The sequence below is a fragment of the Oryctolagus cuniculus genome, chromosome Y, assembly GCF_051225735.1.
Source record: "Oryctolagus cuniculus isolate XC-2025 breed Fujian yellow rabbit chromosome Y, ASM5122573v1, whole genome shotgun sequence".
Classification (NCBI taxonomy): Eukaryota; Metazoa; Chordata; class Mammalia; order Lagomorpha; family Leporidae; genus Oryctolagus; species Oryctolagus cuniculus.
In genome coordinates, this window is record NC_142889.1 from 16298233 (window position 1) to 16319530 (window position 21298).

Below are 21298 nucleotides of genomic sequence, written 5' to 3' on the forward strand. Positions count from 1 at the left end.
TTTTTTTTTTTTTTTGACAGGCAGAGTGGACAGTGAGAGAAAGAGAGAGAGAGAGAAAGGTCTTCCTTTGCTGTTGGTCCACCCTCCAATGACCGCCATACTGCGACCGGTGCACTGTGATGATCCAAAGGCAGGAGCCAGGTGCTTATCCTGGTTTCTCATGGGGTGTAGGGCCCAAGGACTTGGGCTATCCTCCACCACACTCCCAGGCCACAGCAGAGAGCTGGCTTGGAAGAGGAGCAACTGGGACAGAATCCAGCACCCCGACTGGGACTAGAACATGGTGTGCCGGCGCTGCAGGCGGGGGATTAGCCTCTTGAGCCCTGGCGCCGACCTACCAGTTTGTATATTATTTTTTTTAAGATTTATTTTTATTTATTTCAAAGAGTTATAGAGAGGGTAGAGACAGAGAGAGAGGTCTTCCATCTGCTGATTCAATCCCCAAATGGCTGAAATGGCTGAAGCTGTGCCAATCTAAAGCCAGGAGCCAGGGGTTTCCTCCAGGTCTCTGGATGCAGGGGCCCAAGGACTTGGGCCATCTTCTACTGCTATCCTGGGCCACAGCAGACAGCTGGATCGGAAGAGGAGCAGCCAGGACTAGAACTGGTGCTCATATGGGGTGCCAGCATTTCAGGCCAGGGTGTTAACACACTGCACCACAGCACTGGCCCCCACTTTGTATATTCTATGTAAAGATACATATATTTATATTTTTGGTGAGATTTATCCATGTTTTATTTTTGTCTGTCCTTCCCTAAAATTTTACCCAAGCAACTTAAATCCTGGATCATAAGCTACGGACACTAAAGTCTGAACCATAAGTTATTTCTCACCCAATGAATTCTCCATAATATATATAGTATATTAAGTAAAATGTGTATATTAAAAATAAACTGTACAGTTAATTGTGTTCATCAAATCACTTTTTATGTCACTAAAGTGCTCTATAAGAGGCATAATAATTAACTCAGAAAACCGACTCAAGTTTTGACTTTGCTTCTGCTGCTGCTAAAGGCAGCCTGGAGGAGCCTGCATGGGACTGGGAACCCAGTGTTCTGGTTACAGGAGGGCCGAGCCCTGTCACCATTGAGTCTGTAAAGGCCAGTGTTTTGCTGGGTCCTCCAGACCCTGGCTCCTGGCTCATGGTCCCTATTACCTGTTTCTGACACTTTTCCTGAACAGCAGGAGCTGCCTCCCTCAGACTTGTTCACCTGTGTTGACAGCTTTATCCTCATCAGGGAAGTGGTACCCAGACTGTGATTTTATCCCATATGACATTCTCACTCTGATGGAGGAGATCAAGGGGCAATTGGCCCTTCTTATATGAGGTAAAACCTTCTTCATGGCTGAGATTTCGGTGATTTTTTCCAGCATGAGAAACCTAAGGCAATCCTGGAGAAGAGCAACCTCTCATCTGGAAGTCTCCACAGAAAGACCTTGCGTTCTGTAGTCTCAGCTTACAGTAACTGTGACCAAGCCACGCCATTAAATGAAAATGCACCCGAGTGCCTCCTAAGGACCAACCACTGCACACACACATGCACAAGGAAGCCAGTGTCCACCAACAAACTGCCTATGGCGAGTCCTCCATACTGAGCGATGGCCTTGCTTTCAAAAGCGCCTGGGTCCTGGGTAACAGTTGGAGACATTCTGGGAAAGAAAGATTCCTATATGGAACTTCAGGAGATAGAGGCTTTACCCAGATTAAGCTCCTCTAAATTCTAAATAACGCTGTTTATCTCTGAGGTCCAAGTGCTTCTGAGTCCTAGCCAGTTTCCTGGGGAATTTAACAGCAGCACTAAAATTATGTTGTTGAGATCTTAACAACTTTGTCATCAGTTACGAATTTAGAAGGAGAAATCAGTACACGTTTGTGTATTTCAGTGTTTATTAGAATACTATTTTGTTTACAGGGACAAAGCAAAAAGATGCATCTTTTATGTGTATATCATGTAAAATATTGTAAACATAGATTCTTGTGGATACAGATTAGATTTAAAAATTTTTTGAGGAAGCACCATTATTTTTAAATCTGACTTATTTGTAATTAGCTAATTTTTCCAAAAAAGTTTTTGTCTTTCAGGGCTGGAGCTGTGGCAAAGCAGGTAAAGCTGCTAACTGCAGTGCCAGCATCCTATATGAGATCTGGTTCGAGTCCCGTATGCTCCATTTCTGATTCAGCTCTCTACTATGGCCTGGAAAAACAGTAGAAGATGACCCAAGTCCTTGGTCCCCTGCACCCATGTTGGAGACCCAGAAGAAGCTCCTGGCTCCAGGCTTTACATTGGTGTAGGTCTTGCTGTTGCAGCCAATTGGGCAGCGAACAAGTGGATGGAAGAACACACACACACACACACACTCTCTCTCTCTCTCACTCTCGCTCTCTCTCTTTCCTTGTGTGCGTGTGTGTGTAACTCTGACTTTCAAATAAATAATTATTCAAATAAGTTTTTGTCTTTCTATTTTTATTCTACTCTGATTAGTAAATAGTTGTCAAAACGTTTGGACAAAACTTTTTATGCTCTGAAACAATAGAAATCATGTTTCTAAATGATGATCGGCATTATAAAATATCTAATAAATAGATTAGATTTTTGCTAATGTTCACTTAATGGTATATAACTGAATTATTATGAATGCAGTAGTATTAAAATATTATGGGGAAAATAAAAAAATGTTATTAAGTTCATGTCTTTTATATATGGAAAGGTACATTTATTTGGTGTTAGTACTACTCACTGACTGAAAATTTAGTGTTTTCCTGATCTTCAAAAAAAGATAAATAACCTAATTAATGAATGAAAAACAAATTCAATTTTTATCAAAGCTGCAATGCAAAGGTGAATGATCTGAGAATACGAACAGAGGATATAAATTTTAGTAAGGCTAATTTTGGCTTCTCAACTGTTAGAATTTCAATTTGCACATAAACAAGTCTAGTACCTGCTAACACTAACCGATAGAATAAATAAAGGGGAGAGTGATCCAACATGGGAAGTGAGATACTCAGCAGACTTATAGAATGGCAGATGTCCTAAATAGCACTCTGGCCTCAGAATCAGCACTAAAGGCACTTGGATCTGGCTGAAAATCCCATGAGAGTATTTCAGGCATGGAAAGCCAAGACACTCTGGCAAAAGATCTCTGTGAGTGAGATCCCAGTGGAAAGAACAGGTCTTCAAAGAAGGAGGTACCTTTCTCTGAAGGGAGGAGAGAACCTCCACTTTGACTATGACCTTGTCTAAACAAGATAAGAGTCGGAGAACTGAAAAGGCTTCCATAGCCTTGGAAACTCATGACTGGAGCATAGGGAGATTACTGATGCCATAGACAGGAGTGTCAATTGGTAAAGTCAACAACAGGAGTCACTGTGCACTTACTCCTCATGTAGGATCTCTGTCCTTAATGTGCTGTGCATTGAGATTTAATGCTATAACGAGTACTCAAACAATATATTTCACTTTGTGTTCCTATGGGGGTGCAAACTGTTGAAATCTTTACTTAATGCATACTAAACTGATCCTCTGTTTAAAAAAAAAAAAGAAGAAATTATCAACTCCTAACTTGACTCTCACTGGGATTAAACATGACAATAGGTCTGATCTGATTTCATCATCATTTAAAAAAATCATCTATTATTTTTCACTTTATGTTTCTGTGTGGGAGCAAACTGTTGAAATCCTTACTTAATGTATACTAAGCTGATCTTCTGTATATTAAGATAATCGAAAATGAATCTTGATGTGAATGGAAGGGTAGAGGGAGTGGGAAAGGGGAGGGTTGTGAGTGGGAGGGATGGTATGGGGGGGAAGCCATTGTAATCCATAAGTTGTACTTTGGAAATTTATATTCATTAAATAAAAATTAAAAAAATTAAAAAAATAAGAGGTAGAAAAGTTGCATTTCATTTAAAAATTTAATATTGAAGGATTATAAAGATGAAAAATGCAGTTTGAAAAATGTTGTCACCATTAAGAAAATAGTAAGCCTATTGAGAATAAAAACAAAGAAAATGATTTTTTTTAATCATCAAAGTTTAAATGGAGCAGCTGAGTGTAGATTTGTTTAAACCATTCTCTCATGTTCAAGAAAATCCTCAGCTTTATAAGTGTTCACAAAGAAGTGGAGGTAAATTATTTACAAGGAATTTTTGAACAGAAGCATTCTAGGTGAAAGAATAATCTGAAGTTTTCCTGCCAAAAATATATCCTTTTGAATGACTGCTGTACCGTGATAATTGAGTATAGTTATCTGAAAGAGCAGAGAAGTTGCCAGTGTATTTTTTTTTTGACAGGCCGAGTTAGACAGTTCACCCCTCAAATGGCTGCTACAGCCAGAACTATGCTGATCCAAAGCCAGGAGCCAGGTGCTTCCTCCTGGTCTCCAATGCAGGTGCAGGGCTCAAGCACTTGGGACATCCTCCACTGCCTTCCCGGGCCACAGCAGAGAGCTGGACTGGAAGAAGAGCAACCAGGACAGGACCAGCACTCCAACCGGGACTAGAACCCAGGGTGCCAGTGCCACAGGTGGAGGATTAGCCTACTGAGCCAAGGCGCAGGCTGCCAATGTATTAAAATGTAAAATAATTAGTTATAATAGTACAAATATTTTATAGTTAGCTTCAAGATAAATGACTAATACCAAATACATCTGAGAGCATTGTTTATTTTATAGCTATAGTATATTGACACATAAACAATATTTCTAAAATACACTTGTAATTCAACTATGAACTTAAGAAATTAGTGTCTATAATACAAATTTTATGTTTTGAATTATGTTTGAAAATTGAGGTTTTATGATGAAGGCACACAGAATTTAAGCTTGTCTTTATTGAAATATTATATGAGACTCTACACATTTTGAAGTATATTTGGAATGAATATCATCTTGAGCAAAATGATTTTAAACTTGATATTGATATTAATCTTAATTTCCCATAATACAAGTACATGTTTAATAAATAAATAACAATTTTGGTAGGCTACAAAGCAATTTCTCACCAGAAGTTTCTCAAGAATTTAACATTAATTGAAGCTCTATGTTTTATCCATTAAGTGACCTAGGCCAACAATGCCTGCTCAATGTCAGCTATTTGGGGTTGACTATGAGACAAGGAAGTTTTCAGACAGTTTGCAGACATCTCCCAAGAGTAACTGTGTGCTAGGAATGGAATCTGGTAGTATAATGGTGATGGAAGAACTTTAGCCCCAGATTCCTTCAGGGAGACAGTTAATTGAGGTGGTCTTTTATTGAGTAAAGATAGTATCATTGTTTTTAGCTGCTTCCCAAAAGGGAGGCAGAAGAGATCAAGATGTTGTTGCTCATTTGGAAAACCTATAATGAGAAAAAAAGAAAACCCAGTACAAATTCTTCTCTGAATATCTTCAGATGAATGAAGCTGACTCAGGTTGGCTGAAAAGCATCCATTTGTGGTCTACATTATTATCCTGGTCAGACATCTCTGACCAACAGTAACCATTGGCTGTTAGCTTTTCTTTATACCTCATTTTTTTCCTAGGCTAGGCCTTTTTACTGTCTACCTTAGGGTTCACTCCTGGAGAGATTTTAAATGACCCATAGTGATACATGAGCTATGTTATCTTTATTTGCAGAGCAAAGCATTTACACTTTAACTCCAGTCAGGGATACTTTTTGAACAGCCATGGTTGTTTTGAACCCGATTGTTAACTGGAAGTGGAGGGACACTCTCAACTTTTGTATAAAATATAGTAGTACCCAGGATCAAAGGAGGGGAGAAAGACATGGAAAAGTAGGATCCTGATTCCTAAGGGTGATAGGCACTAGGGCTCTGAGTGCAAGAACAATCCAGTTCCCTTAGAGAGTTAAGAAAGAGTGAAGAGGCCGGCGCCATGGCTCACTAGGCTAATCCTCCGCCTTGTGGCGCCGGCACACTGGGTTCTAGTCCCAGTCGGGGCACCGGATTCTGTCCCAGTTGCCCCTCTTCCAGGCCAGCTCTCTGCTGTGGCCAGAGAGTGCAGTGGAGGATGGCCCAGGTCCTTGGGCCCTGCACCCCATGGGAGACCAGGAGAAGCACCTGGATCCTGCCATTGGATCAGTGCAGTGCACTGGCCGCAGCATGCCAACCGTGGTGGCCATTGGAGGGTGAACCAATGGCAAAGGAAGACCTTTCTCTCTCTCTCTCACTGTCCACTCTGCCTGTTTAAAAAAAAAAAAAAAAAGAAAGAGTGAGGAGACCAAAGGAAAAGAGATGACATCAACATTTTTCATTAAGTAAGACTCCGCCATTAATTCACAAACTTGAAAGTGCAAATGATAAAATATCAGCAGTCGATCCAAATTTAGATAGGTGTATCACTATTTAAATGAGATCAGGAAGAATTTGCTCCATGATAAATGTTATAACAAAAAAGAGACAATGCCTACCAATCATCATCACAGTTCTTCACTACTAGAAAAGCATCCACTAATTGCAGCAACATGATGTAGAGACATGGTCTCAACTGGGTAAGTTTGTCTTCCTGGAAATTTGTGAATTATCTGGAGACATTTCAAGCTTCACATAAGGGACTGCACTGTCTTTTAATTGGTAGATGTCACCCTTCATAATACAGTACTTTCCTGTGCTTCAACTAAGTTTGTACTGTTAAAGATGTGTAAGGTGTTCAGGTGGGAATTTAGACATAGGAAAAAATATATATTTGCTCCACTTTAGAGTCTTCACCTCTTAAAACACTTTTGCAAAAGTACAGGATGTTTTTGCATCATGAACAAAGTTTTCAGAGAAGAGTGGGCTTGGAAAGCAGAATATTAAGAAAACACCTGATATCTTTACCTTGTGTTATGGTCTGCGTTTTCCTCTCCCTTAGATTGTGGCTAGCTCTAACTGACTGAGCATGCAAAAGCTAATAAACTGGCACTTGCATTGTTATGGTATTGTATATCAGGAACCACCTGGAAAATTTCAGGGCTTCCTTTTCTATCTGGCTTTTGGCTTTGGATCAGCATAGCTCTGGCCTCTGAGAATAATTGGGGAGTGAACCAGCAGATGGAAGATCTCTCACTTTCTCTTTCTCTGCCTCCCCTTCTCTCTCTTTAAAAGTATACAGTTTCAAATGTATCAAGAGAGAAAAATAACAGAAATTAGCCATTTCCATTGATTCATTAAAAGTCAATCAGTATGTAAACAACAAAGAACTACATGAACATAAATAATTTTCAGTAATTTATTTAAAAATGACTAATCAAGCAGAGAAATAAATGAGAAACATCATCCAGGGAACAAAGGATGAATTTCTATTTTAAAAATCAGATATGAGTATTAAAATAGAAAGATTACATATAAAATTTGTCATTAAGTCCCTCACAGCAGAAATGCACCAGAGAAAATTTTCTGGGCACTGTAATGACAATAGAAAACATAATGTAAAATGTAACCACAAAAGCTGATATGTACCTACATGTACATTTAATGAAGACTGTTTAAGTTAACTTACAATTTAAACAAGAAATTCAGAAGGATTATTTTTGTAGATTAATGAGAAGGTTAATGAGGAAAAATGATGATAAAAGATGAAATCCTCACGTCCTGAATTGCACATCTCTTCCCTCTCTTATTCCCACTCATATTTAACAGCGATCACTTTTCAGTTAAGTTTCAACACTTGAGAATAACTGTGTATTGATTACAGTATTCAACCAAAAGTATTAAGTAGAACAAACAAAAAAAATACTAAGAGGGATAACGTATTAAGTTGTTCATCAACAGTCAGGGCTTTACTTAATATATGCTAAACTGATCTTCTGTATATAAAGAGAATTGAAAATGAATCTTGATGTGAATGGAAGAGGGGAGAGAGAGGGAAAGGGGAGGGTTGCAGGTGGGAGGGAAGTTATGGGGGGGGAAGCCATTGTAATCCATAAGCTGTACTTTGGAAATTTATATTCATTAAATAAAAGTTAAAAAAAATAAAAACATCTTAAATACAAAAAAAGATGAAATCCTGAATTCAGAAAATAAGCCCACCAATATTAATTTAAAGCTATAGCAAAACTAATTCTGAACTTGTATATAGGTACCATTCTTGACAAGGAGTGTAATATTTCATAGGTTTGTGAAGAATATGAAATCAGTTTTATAGTGTTAAAGTTATATTCTATCAATAATCATTACCCTGTAGTGCATTGGTGAGGAGGAGTGTGTTCCAAATAATAGGAAAAGGGGATTTCTCGTGAAATATTGTTGTCTAATTCAGAAAATCTATGTGAAATGCCATTCTCTATACTATTGATAATTGCACTTTTGGAGAAAAATGTTAGCAACCTAGATTGGAAAAAGGTAAAATATTCAATGCTATTACATTCATTTGTCTAATAAAATTGGAATAAAATTTTGGGGACTCCCAACGACAAGGAAAATGGTCTAGGGAAAATAGCAAACGAATAAGCAAATATCCCATTCATAGAAGATTCACCACAAATATGACAAATTAATTTTCATAGTTCATATTGGAGGGATCAAAAGGCATTAAAAATAACTAACTTCAAAATTTCCAAGATTATTTCTTACTTATATGAGAATCAATCTTTACATTATTTTTCATATGAGAAATAATGTACCAAAATGAAATTCCACATTACCTAAGCTTCAAACACATGGATTATATTTTTAACATGTAAGTCAATATAATGGGGATCAGGAATCACAAAAAATAGCATTAACGTGAAAATGACAAGAAACTATATGCATAAAAAGGCATGTTTGGAAAAAGAAAGTAAATAACTAAAAGTATAGTGAATCTACTTAATATAAAACATGTTGAACATTATACAGTTAGTGCAGTCAAATACAATGAAGTTAGATTCATACAATTTTTAATATAAATTTACATAGACAAAGGTTAGAATGAAAAGGAATTAAATAACCTAATTGTTTCTCTGAACTATGGAAACAAAATAAAAGACAATATTCTAATTATTTATATTGTGTAAGTTTCAAAACTTGACCACAAGACAAAATCCATGAATTCACAAGTTGATTGTGTAAAAAGTGAAAATTTTATAAAAATGCTTAACTAATATTCACATTTTGTAACATCAAAGAGGAAAACAAGATTGACAGAAGTGAAAAAAGGAGGACTACAGTCTAGAAAGACAAGAGAAAAATTCCCATAGTTGTTTAGTGTGAAAACAGAAATAAATATTGACAGATCACAGAGAAACTGTCATTATTGTAGAATTTGATAGTGATTTCATATGCCTTCAACAAAGAAAACTAAATTTAAACTACTTTCTGCAGTAAGAAGATCATTTCTTTACTTCTTAAAAGAAAAGAAGATCTTGGGATTAGGTACCAAAAGAAAATTCATAGGTGCACACACCAAAAAGAGAAAGATTTCTTTCTGCATTAAGTTAAGAAAGTACAAAGGATAAAGCTTCAATTCATGAAGACCATTGAACTAAGAGAGGCACATGGTCTTTGGCATGTCAAAGTGAAAAAAAAATTAGATACAAGTAAAAAATACAAGTAAAAATCCACATGTATAGATTATACTTTAAAATCTTGAATTTTTAACTTTAATTTTTTTAATTTTTTAATTTTTAATTTTAATTTTTTAATTTTTAAAATAATTAAAATTTAAAAATATTTAAAATATTACTATTTTAAAATATTTAATGGATGTTATGATTTGTTTTCAGATTTGTTTCATTGACTTGATAAAATGGATGTCATAACAATCATGTTTTGTAGAATACCAATTATTCTTTTATCAGTCCTAATAAGCACAAAAGGACTGACAGTGGTATAGACATTTCCCACAAGTCTCTGGACACCCAGGACAATTGTATCATATTTCCACAATATGGTTGAGAAGGATGACATTATAATATCCACACAGTACACAATCACAAAGAAACTCACCAACAGCAGGACAGTATGGGTGGCCCTTTTTGCTAGAGAGATTCTTGGTAAAATGCTCATGCTGTGAAGGTACTCAGATCTTCTCTGATGATTATTAGCTAGTAAAATCGCCATGTATGCACTGCAGAGAAGCATGATTCCTACAAAAAAGATATCCTGTGACAATGTGAGAATAAAAAATATTTCCCTGATGATAGAGTTTATTGAGGAAAGTGAACAGTACTTACTGACATGGAGTAGATGGGTAATGTTTGAATGAGCTACAGTGTACATTATCATGCTACTCTTGGAGGACAAGTTCAAGGACCAAAAACAGAAGAAAGCATGGATAGTGTAATTTGTGAGTTTTTGCTTAAATCTTATCATGCAGGAGGTGCTGGGGCTGATGGAAATGACCTGAATGATCCTAAGGAGGCAGGTGGTACAGATGGAGAGACCCCTCATCAACCTGATCATATAGAACAAAGCCTTACATTTTAAATTATTTGGAAAATTCAGTGACTTGAACATGTCTGCAGATAAAATATCTAGTGTAGAGAGTAGCAACACTATGCGGACAAAAGCCAGGTGACAGATGGTCACATCAGTAGGCTTAGGCCTATGAGTGTGGTAGATTGTGAAGATGTGGAAGAGAAGAAGGAAGGCATTGGCTAAGATTCCAATTCCAGCTTGGAAAAAAACCATATTTCTTAATAACATAATTGGAAATTTCATTGATCTTAACAGCGTAGAAGAAACATGTTAGATACCTGAAAATCAAACAAAAAGGTGACCTATCATCAGTAGTTTTTCTGTCATGAAAATAATCAAAAATCATTTTTATTTTGCCCACTTACTTCTATCAAATCCAGTTTATTTTATATAAATTCTTGGTAGTAAAATTCTAAACTATCCTCTACAATAAATGAAGTTTTGTCACAACATCCATTTTCTGAACCCTTTGAATATCCCTCTATTTGTAGATTTCAAAAACTTTTGCAACAAAATAAATGTGTTTTTAATTTGTTTTCCTGTAAACTTTTTGAAGCATTCTGTTTAAACACACACACACACACACACATACACACACACACACACAGAGCAAACAAAATTTGTATTCAGCAAAGAATGGCTGAAGTAGAAAATTCCTCTACAACCATATCACCTGCATGAGTAATGTGTCAAAGGACACATTTTCCAGGTGATTAAGCACTTGTTGAAATTTCTTCAAAGGCTAATATACCAAACATATTTATGTATCAGAGCTGAAGAACTTATTGTTCCATAAACATACATCTGCACCCTCTGGACAATATAGATCCAGGAAAAGCCCCAGGATCATATTGACTAAAGGACTATTTCCATGTTTGAAGGATCATAATCAATTCTATTCCATTAATTAATGTTAGCATGGAGTAATATCTATGCAATTCTTATAGCTGTATATGTATATAATTACATTGATCTACTCCTACTACTATTAGCAATTCAGTAAGAGACACAATAATTACATAAACAAGTAGATAAGTGTTTAAATATTTTATTCTTACTGCATAGCAATATTTGGATGTTTCTCTCTAACTTGTATCCTTCATTCTGTAATTGCCCACCATTCCCTGAAACAGATTTGATCTCACAGATCTTCAGTTGCTATCTTTTTAAAATGAGGCTCTTGGGTAACATGCAGCCAGAATGAGGGAAAATCATGGTTGATGTGGAAGGTCATTAACAGATGAAGTACAATCACTTACATAATTTATTTTGAAGAGTTGTCTAAATTCCCCAGATTAGGTGGTCTATACCATATGTAAGAATACAAAAATAATATTTATTGTATATTTACATTTTAAACTTAATTTAACATCATAAGTTTTTCTGTGAGTAATCTGACAGTCTCATCATTTCATGATCACTGAATTTATAATAAAATTCTACTGATGTGTGAGAAATGGAATAGAAGAAAGTTTGAGCATGGTCACCTATAATTCTGTCAGAGTGTAAAGAATAATTGGGTCCTTTATTGAACAAGGTAACTACTTAAAATCTGGATGTACAGCTCAGTTATCACTCTAAGAAGTGACAACCTGTGGATACTTGGTCTGAAGGTGAAGCCCATGAACAGTCTCAGGATACAGAAAGTGTGGACGACATTCATTTGCTTTATTCCGGCTTTCAACTTATACTCCAACGCACAAAGGTAATCCTGGATCACAGTGAGGATAATACCACAATTAAATGAACCAGAAATCAAAAGATTGATAAAATTTCAGGGCTTAGGTTAGACATTCACATAAAACAAAAGAACTGTAATGACAGACAGAAGCCACCTGCACAAACTCAAATGCTATTTTTAAATGCACAAACATACACACATAAAGTGTGTGTGTGTTTGTGTCTGTGAGAGAGAGAGAGAGAGAGAGAGAAAGAGAGTTATCTTCCACCACTGGTTCACCCCTCTAGATGCTCACAAATAAAGAAAATTTACATACCTTAAATAAAAATTTTAAAAAATAAAATAATTTTAAAGAAAAAGTATCAAATTATGTTTTCTTTTACTTGTTTATTTAATAAACTTGAATTCTACAGCATGTCCATAATCATTTATTATTCCAAGAGCTTTCTGGTTCATTCTTTAAAGTTTTCCAAATAGAAATTGTGTCTTCTGTGAACATATTCTTATCTCTGTGCAGAAACTCCAGTAGCGATTACAGTGCTGTCTTGTGGTTCATGGTTTTCTGATGTTATTAGATAGTTTAGGATATCTTGGTCAAGATCTTGGATGAGGATGGATGAGTATAATACCTTCATTAGGAGGCTGGAAGGAGTCCTTATGTTGTTATTCCAGATTGCAAGTCATATCAAAAAATAAATGAGAATAAACTCAGGACAGGAAACCCAAGGATAAGCCTGGTATGATGATGAGAGTGCACTGGGGCAATGGGAGCTGTGAGATATAGGGATAAGTTATGTGTGCTGTTAATGGACTCTCCAGGACCTTTGCATGCACTTATCTAAGTTTGTTTCTCTTGACAATCAGGCTAGCCTCACATTTACCTGCTTTAGAAAATATTTAAGTATGCCAACTGCCATGATTTTAGACCTCTCAGGTACAGTTTCTCATTCCTTAATTGGCATCATCTTTTTCTTTTTGGGCTGTTAACTTCATTTGTGAAGAATCAAATAGTCCTAACCTTCATTGGGTAAATGACCTGGTCCTGCCCTGTTAAAGTGGGAATCTTTATCCCCAAGCTGTGGGGAGACTGAAGCTCACAGTAACCTCTTCAATTCAGCCCATCTCCAGCCCCCAGATGCCTGACCTGGAAGATCTAATGCTTCCCACGAGCATGTGTTTTGTCTTGTGAGCAGTGAACTCTCAAAACAGTGTGACAACAAGCATATTTCTGTTTTTCATACAATTTTGTGTTTTGCCTGGAGTCAATAATTATGTTAGCATAATTTTCTGTGTACTTATCAGGTAACTGCACATACCACAGCTACTATGCTGTATGATACACACAGTTTATGAGGTGTCTGTAAGTATTGCTAAAATTTTCTGAATCTAGGTACTCACATGTTGAATAAAATATTAGCACACTAGGCAGCATAACATTTTATTGCTTTAAAATCCCAAAATTTTCATTATCAATTTGAATGCAACTTTAAGAACTTTATATCTATATCTTTATATAGAATTGTTACTCCATTACTGATTTTATCGTTAGCTACTACATCCTATATTCAAAATCAAACATCTTCTATAAATGAGAAATTTTCTCATTTTACCTTAGACTTTATTATTCCTACCTGAATAGCTAGCTAAGAAAACCCTACTTTATGACCATCCTAACACAGATACCATGAGTTTCTTTATCATTATATGATCTTGCTCTAAGTGCTGCAAGTTATCCTAACTCAGGTTAACAGGATTTAAGCATTGGAAGGCCAGCAGAATCATTATCAGTAGTGGATATATGTTTGTTTGTTTTTTATATTCTTGGATCTGTTAACTAACTTCCGTTTTTTTAAATTTTCCAAAATGTATCATACCACATTTTTGCATTTCAGCAAATATGCATGCATATGTTTGTCTTTTAATTATGGTACACCCTAAAATATTCATTATTGGTAAGGGGAATCAAAGCAGAAAATTACTTTGTCATGTCCATCAGATTTATTTTTTTAATTTTTTCTTTTGTTTTATTATTTTTATCCCATATTATCAAAATTAATAAGCTCACCAATCTTTTCACTACAAATATACGATTGTTCTTTTGGGCCTTTACATTTTAACATGATAAATTCACTGAAAATTGTTTGACTTGTCCTAGCAACTTCCATCTTCATGGTCTATCAAATCATTTTAGGATGATATGTGCTTTTACACATTTGATGAAATACCTTTTCACATGTTTATTTTTTAGTCTCACCATTTGCCATTCACTTTAAAATGCCCATGCATTGGATTGAGACACTATTTCCACAGTTTCAAGATTATATGTGGGAATATGAGGGGAAGGAGGAAGAAAAGTTGGAGGGTGGGAGGGAGGAGAGGGTCATATTGCCATGTTCCTAAATCAGTATGTATGAAACACAGGAAACCTGTATATATTAAATAAAATTTCAAAAAGAAAAAATATTATTGCAATAAACTGGGGCTGGAAATGTTGCATAGCAGGTAAAGCTGCCACCTGCAGTGCTAACATCCCATATAGGCACCAGCTCATGTCCCGGCTGCTACACTTATGATTCGGCTCTTTGCTATGGCCTGGGAAAGCAGTAGATGTTGGCCCAAGTCCTTGATCCCCTGCACCTGTGTGGGAGACCTAGTGAAACCCCTGGATCCTGGCTTCAGATAGGTGCCGCTGAGGGGTGAACTAGCAGATGGAAGACCTGTCTCTTTATCACCTTCTTTTTCTGTGTAATTCAAATAAATAAATCTTTAAACAACAATAAAAAAGAAATAAACTGCTTATGATTCCCTTGTTAAATGACTGCAACATTTCTGTATTTTAAATTAATTTTGACTATTTAATTTATATCCATTACATCTTCTTGTGAACCCATTCTGCTCCTATAACATTCCCCACTGGTATACCCAGTAGTCAAAATATAATACACATAGAAAAATGCACATTTATCTATTGTATTTGAATTTATATCTACCACCTGACTAAATACTCAACCTAATTTATGTCAAATCTAGCACAAGAAATTTCAGGGTACATTATTTTGCTTTGTCTCTGGTAAGGCATCATCTGTCTAAATTCTAGAAAATGCCTGAGCAAAGTTCATGTTCACACTATTTGAGAACAATCTAATGCCAGTTCCATCACTCTTACTAGCAGTCTTTTTAAGCCTTTATGTATTATCATGAAGCTTTAGCATTTCATGAAGGGCATTAGGCTATTTACTTGTTTGGTCTTTGAATTCATGGAGCTCACTTTTTTTTTGAATGTTGAAGCAACCCAGCATAACAAGGATAAATATTATTTGGTCCAGATGGATGATCTTTCTGATACATTTTGGAGTTGATTAGCTAGTATCTTGTTGAAGGGTTTTGCATCTAGGTTCAGTCTTGTTTTGTTTTTTTCAAGTTTAATTATTCCTTTCATCCTACTAATTTGGGGATTGGGTTTTTTTTCTAGGTCCTTGTGATGCAATGTTAGACCTTTCTAACTTCTTGATGTAGATGCTAATTGCTGTAACATTTCCTTTTAACATTCCTTATGCTGGATCCCATAAATTTGGATATATTGTGTTGTTATCTTAATTTGTTCCTCAGATATTATTATTTCCATTTTTCATCCACTGTTCAAAATGGACATTTGTTCAATCTCCTTGTGTTTGTAAACTCCACAGTTGTAGGGTGAACCTGTACTATAGGTGTCAATTAGGTTCCTTTGGTCTGTTAGGAGATTAGTCATATTTCTTCATTTAATTTTGAATATTTCATATGTGCATTGACAAAAGGTAGGTGTTAAAGTCCCCCATTATTATTTTTAAGACTTATTTATTTGAAAGGCAGCATTACAGAGAGGCAGAGGTAGAGAGAGAGAGTGAGAGAGAGAGAGAGAGAAAGTCATCCATCCGATGGTTCAGTCCCCAGATGGCTGCAAAAGCAGGAGCTATACTGATCCAAAGTCAGAAACCGGGAGTCTCTTCCAGGTCTCCCATATATATATATATGGCGGTGACCAAAACTTACAGAATCAAATCACTTCTCAGTAATTAACCAGATAACCAAGCCAACAAAGTAACTGGAGACCTTTGAAGGAGAACAGATCAACACATATGAGATGTTTAGAATGTAGTCACTGGGCATACAGACACAGGAGAAAACCCTGAGATGTGGTAATATTGGTTCCAGAAACATAAGGAGGACAATGGCTATAGGTAAATGGCATTGAGACATCTGATAAAGACAATTGCTTCAAACATTGGCATAGAGATATCTAAAGTCTTGCATGATATGGAAGCTCAGGAAATAAAGTCACTCCATGGTAGGCTCAACACCATTCTGAACAAGGAATGTAGATAACTGATAGAAGATCAAGACTACATGCAGAGAGGCTGGAGCACACAAAGATCATCATTGAATGCAGAGTGGAGACAAGCAAAGAAAGTTCTGCTATAGACACAGGGGTGGAAACTCATATGACTGGCACATGGTGTAGGCACAAGCGATGGTAGGAACTTTTGAGAGCTGATATAGATGATAGATTTTAAAAATAACACAATAGCAGCTCTTTCTCCTGAGCATACCTGTGTTGCTTGTCAGTGTGCCTTCTGCTTTAAATAAGTCTTGCCTCTATTCATTTTCCTTAAATCTCTTCCTTGAGTCCTTCTGGATAGGGGTCAGTACAAAATCTAAGAGACCGTAGATTTTGAAATAGATGATGAATGGTGACTAATATTCTGATAAGGTAAATCCCAAATAACAATAAACCATGCAGTTATCTGAGCCTTTCAGGAAGGAAGGAAGACCACAAGCTGCTGAAAAGAAGAGGGTGAAGGGTCTCGGGAGGATGGGGTGACAGGTGGGGTTAGTGTTGAGGTCTGGGAAGGTGCCGAAGGTCGTGTAGAGCTTGCAGGCCCTACGAATGCTTCAGACTTTTACTCTCAAGTAAAGAAGGCACTGAAGGAATTTGACCTCACTTCAATTTCACAGAGATGTCTCTAGTTGCCTGCTCTGGGTTTCAGGAGGGAGGCAGCTGTGTCCAACCATAACCTGAAGGATTAGTCCAGATGAGAGGTGCAGGGGCTTGAGAGCAATTGTGGAAAGGGAGAACTCCTGCGTGTCCACCATGATGCATCCTTTCCTCAGACTTCCGTCAGTAGCCCCAACTCACTGCAGTATTGACATCTCTGATGTCCTCCTCCTTTCCTGTCCAAAACCTTCTTCATGTGTTATTTCCTATTCTCTTCATACAAGCACTTGCTGCCTAAATCCAACACCTCATCTGTGAAACCTTCTAAGAGGCCGTCGTAGCTTGTGCCTGACCCAGCTTCTCTAAGGAAGCTTCTAACTTATGCTTGGGGAGAACATACAAACCAAATCCAGACTTTTCTAGGGCTCTAAAAATAAAAAAAAATTAAATTAAAATAGGACAACAGACAACTCGAGTCACAGTGAAACAGAACTGTAGGTTTAGGACATCAAAATTGATTATGATGGTAACTATGACAGTACAATAGTTTCCATGTTGTCATAATTTATGTTGCCATAAAAAGTGTCTTATGACATTACGATGATATGTTTATGTTTTTGCTAATCATACATCACACTTTATGGCATATACTTGATTAAGAATTCACAATGGATTTTAGGACATCACACTTATGACATAGCAATTGTTTATGACATCCAAACAGTGGTTTATGACATCACAATTATTACAAAACAATAGCATATTTATGATATCATGATCATGGTTTTAAGAATAAGATATTGGTTTGTGATATCACAATCAACTTTTTTTTAGCATTTCTACTGGAAAGGACATTATAATGATGGATTTATACATCACAATAAATTTGGACATCACAATGTTTTTAGGACCTTAGAGTTGATTGCCCATCTCTTTGGTGATTTAAAACATCACAATTGCATATGAAAACACTGTTGGTTTATGATATCACCATTGATTTTGACATAAAAATTCTTCATTACAGCATGATGGCTTATAGCATCATAATTGATTATGCCATCAAAAAGTTCATTTTATTATGTCACAGTGGTTTTATCTCTTCAAAATCGATTATGATTTCATACCATCAGATTATGATGTAACAATAGTGGTTTATCATATCCAAATTTATAAATCAGAAACATTAGTATGAAATTATGATTACAAAGTAACAGTGATTATTTATAACACCACAATATTTATATGATGTCACATTTGATTTTGACAGCCCAATTATTTTTAAATTTTTACAGTGTTAGATGTATGGATATAAAATTGTTTAGGACAGTAGAATGTTTTTTATGGCATCACAATTGAATTTTATATTCTACTGAAGTTTATAACATCACAATTGATTATGAGAAGAAATTGGTTGATTCACAAAACTGCCATGGTGGACTTACGGTGTAATGATATTAGTTTATGGTATCACAATTTATTTTGACATGACAACCATGACTTATGACATTACAATTTCATTCATTACATCACAAAAATTGGAATTTAACCTCCCAATGGTAGGGTTACTGTATGACAATGTGAGGTTTATGACCTCACATTGATTTCCTGACATTATAACTGATTTCTCACACAATTGTTTTATGACATTAGAATTTCGGATTTGTGACATCACAATTGTTGCTTATATATCACAATTCTATGGCATCAGAACAGATTATGGCATCCCAATGATTTTTAGAACATCATAATTGATTATTACATAATATTGGTGGCTTATGGCATCAAAAAGATGACATTGCAATGGTATTATGACATCACACTAAATGTCAACATCATATTGTATTTATGAAATCACAATGGCAATTTTATGACTTCAAAGGTTTATTATAGTACAATGTATTTATGACATCACAGTTATGGCAGTAAAGTATTAGTTTATGAAATCACCTTATATTTTGATGTCATCATTGTTTATGACATGATATTCTGTTTTATGACTTTACAATTGCCTATATCACAATGGTAGTTCTTAAATTTGAGAATTTATTTGTGCTTGTAGTATGATAAAAATGTGTTTAATATCTGTCCCCAATTTCTGGTGCGAATATATTAAGGGTTCAAACAAATTACATCCTAATACTGTGACTTTCATTTACTGAGAAGACAGAATATGCCTTTCTGTTTATGGATCCAATGAATTTTATATTCAATTATTTACTTTTGTTGAGAACTTCGATATTTGATAGTATTACTCTGTGTATCTAATATTAGCTCTTTCTTTCCTCCTATAAATTTTAATTTTCATGGTTATATAATCTGAATTTTTGTCATGAGTTCTTTCTTGTGATACACAAATAGCTTTCTGAATGTACATATTCCAAGGTCCACCAGGGTGACAGCTATTATGAAAAGAGCTATAAATATTTATAGCAAATATGCTGTGAAGTTCAAATGACTGTTGTGCATCAATAAAAAGATGTTCACAAGAATTTATTAATGAATTTGGGCTTATTTCACGTGTAATGATTATTATACCAAGCAATAAGTTGCTTCTCTGTATTGTATGTATTGAAGAAGTTTTCTCTGCCTAATAGTCCTTACCAGGAAGGTAGAAAGAATAGGTGCAGCTACAGATAATTTGGAATGAGCACCAGTCCGTGGTAGTAACAAGAGGGAAATAATGGGCATTTCCATGATTTTAAACGTGTCACATTCCATTTTTGACACTTGTTTACACAATGACATTTTATGTTTTTTTGAAAGATTTATTTTTTTACTTGAGAGTCAGAATTACTCAGAGAGAGGAGAGGTAGAGGTAGAGAGAGAGAGAGAGAGAGAGAGAGAGAGAGAGGGGGCTTCCATCCATTGGTTCACTCCCCAGTTGTCTGCAGTGAGTGGAACTGCACTGATCCAAAGCCAGGAGCCAGGAGATTCTTCCGGGTCTCACACACAGGTACAGGAGCCCAAGGACTTGGGCCATTTCTACTGCTATCTCAGGCCATAGCAGAGAGCTGGATCAGAAGTGGAGCAGCCGGGACTAGAACCAGCACCCATATGGGATGCCGGCAGTTCAGGCCAGGGCATTAACCCACTGTGCCATAGCACCGGCCCCTTATGTTTTAATCCAAGGAAATCACAGGGAAATAGTTTATGATGCTGACAGTGTATGACATAATCATGAATATCTTCAACAACCCAAGTCTTATTTTTGTTGAGGTGAAACCAGTCCTGGTCTTCATGACCTATTTTATTTTTGCCTGTGTAATTCAATAGCCAAACTTGGAAAGATCTCCTGCATTGTATGGTGCACTGTTTCCTATTAGGTACTCCACTTAAAATAAGGAAAACTATGTAACATATCATTAAAAATCAACTTTTTAATTCAAATGAGACCAAGTTGAGGAGGTTGACATAATTCAAGTCTACAAAAAAGATGAGATATTATAAAAATTTCAGTCAGGCTTTTTTTGCTGTTTAGAAAATGAGTTCTTGATGCTAATTTTTCAATGTAAAGTTAGATACCAAAATATTATACTTGAATTGTAAAGAAATCATCACAAATAATCTGGAAACTAAAGGCATTGGATATAATTACACAAAATAAAATCTTAAAATTCAGTGCATCTGTTTTTGGAAAAAATAAAGGTAGGCAATAAATAGTAGCCATTGTTTAATAAAGTGGAATAAAACACACTTTAATGAAATAACTGATGGCACCTGAGCCTTTCAGGAACCCTGGGTGTGTGTATATCTTCACTAAGTGGAAAGGGATGTCAGGGATGATGTCATCATTCGTTATGTATTTCTACTTCTAATACATATTCAGCATAGTTTTAAAAATGTCTCAGGCATGGATTGTATGTGGTTGAAAAATAGGTAGTCTTTCCTTCTTGATTCCCCATAATAAAAAGATATATTCATGGTTCATATTCATATGTACAAGCATTAAATATTCCAATACTGCTTGTTCTTAATTTGTTTGATGAATCTCTGCTTCTCTTTAATGTCACTTGAAAGATTTCAAAAGTGTCTTTTACTTCCTTGGTTAAGTTTATTCCAAGGTATTTGATTGTTTTTGTAGCTATTGTGAATGGGATTGATCTTAGCAGTTCTTTCTCAGCCATGGCATTGCCTGTGTATACAAAGGCTGTTGATTTTTGTGCATTGATTTTATATCCTGCTACTTTGCCAAACTCTTCTATGAGTTCCAATAGTCTCTTGGTAGAGTTCTCTGGAACCCTTAAATAAAGAATCATATCATCTGCAA

General features: G+C 35.8%; 1 protein-coding gene across 1 annotated transcript; it reads right to left on the reverse strand.

Moving 5' to 3' along the window:
• Window positions 1-9688: 9688 nt before the first annotated feature.
• On the reverse strand, window positions 9689-10603 carry LOC149119289 (putative vomeronasal receptor-like protein 4). Its single transcript, XM_089325135.1, has one exon. The coding sequence runs from the start codon at window positions 10601-10603 to the stop codon at window positions 9689-9691; it is 915 nt and encodes a 304-aa protein (XP_089181261.1).
• Window positions 10604-21298: the final 10695 nt, after the last annotated feature.

Coding starts and splice junctions, on each gene's coding strand:
- LOC149119289 (XM_089325135.1), bottom strand. CDS start 10,603: ATGTTATTAAGAAATATGGTTTTTTTCCAAGCTGGAATTGGAATCTTA.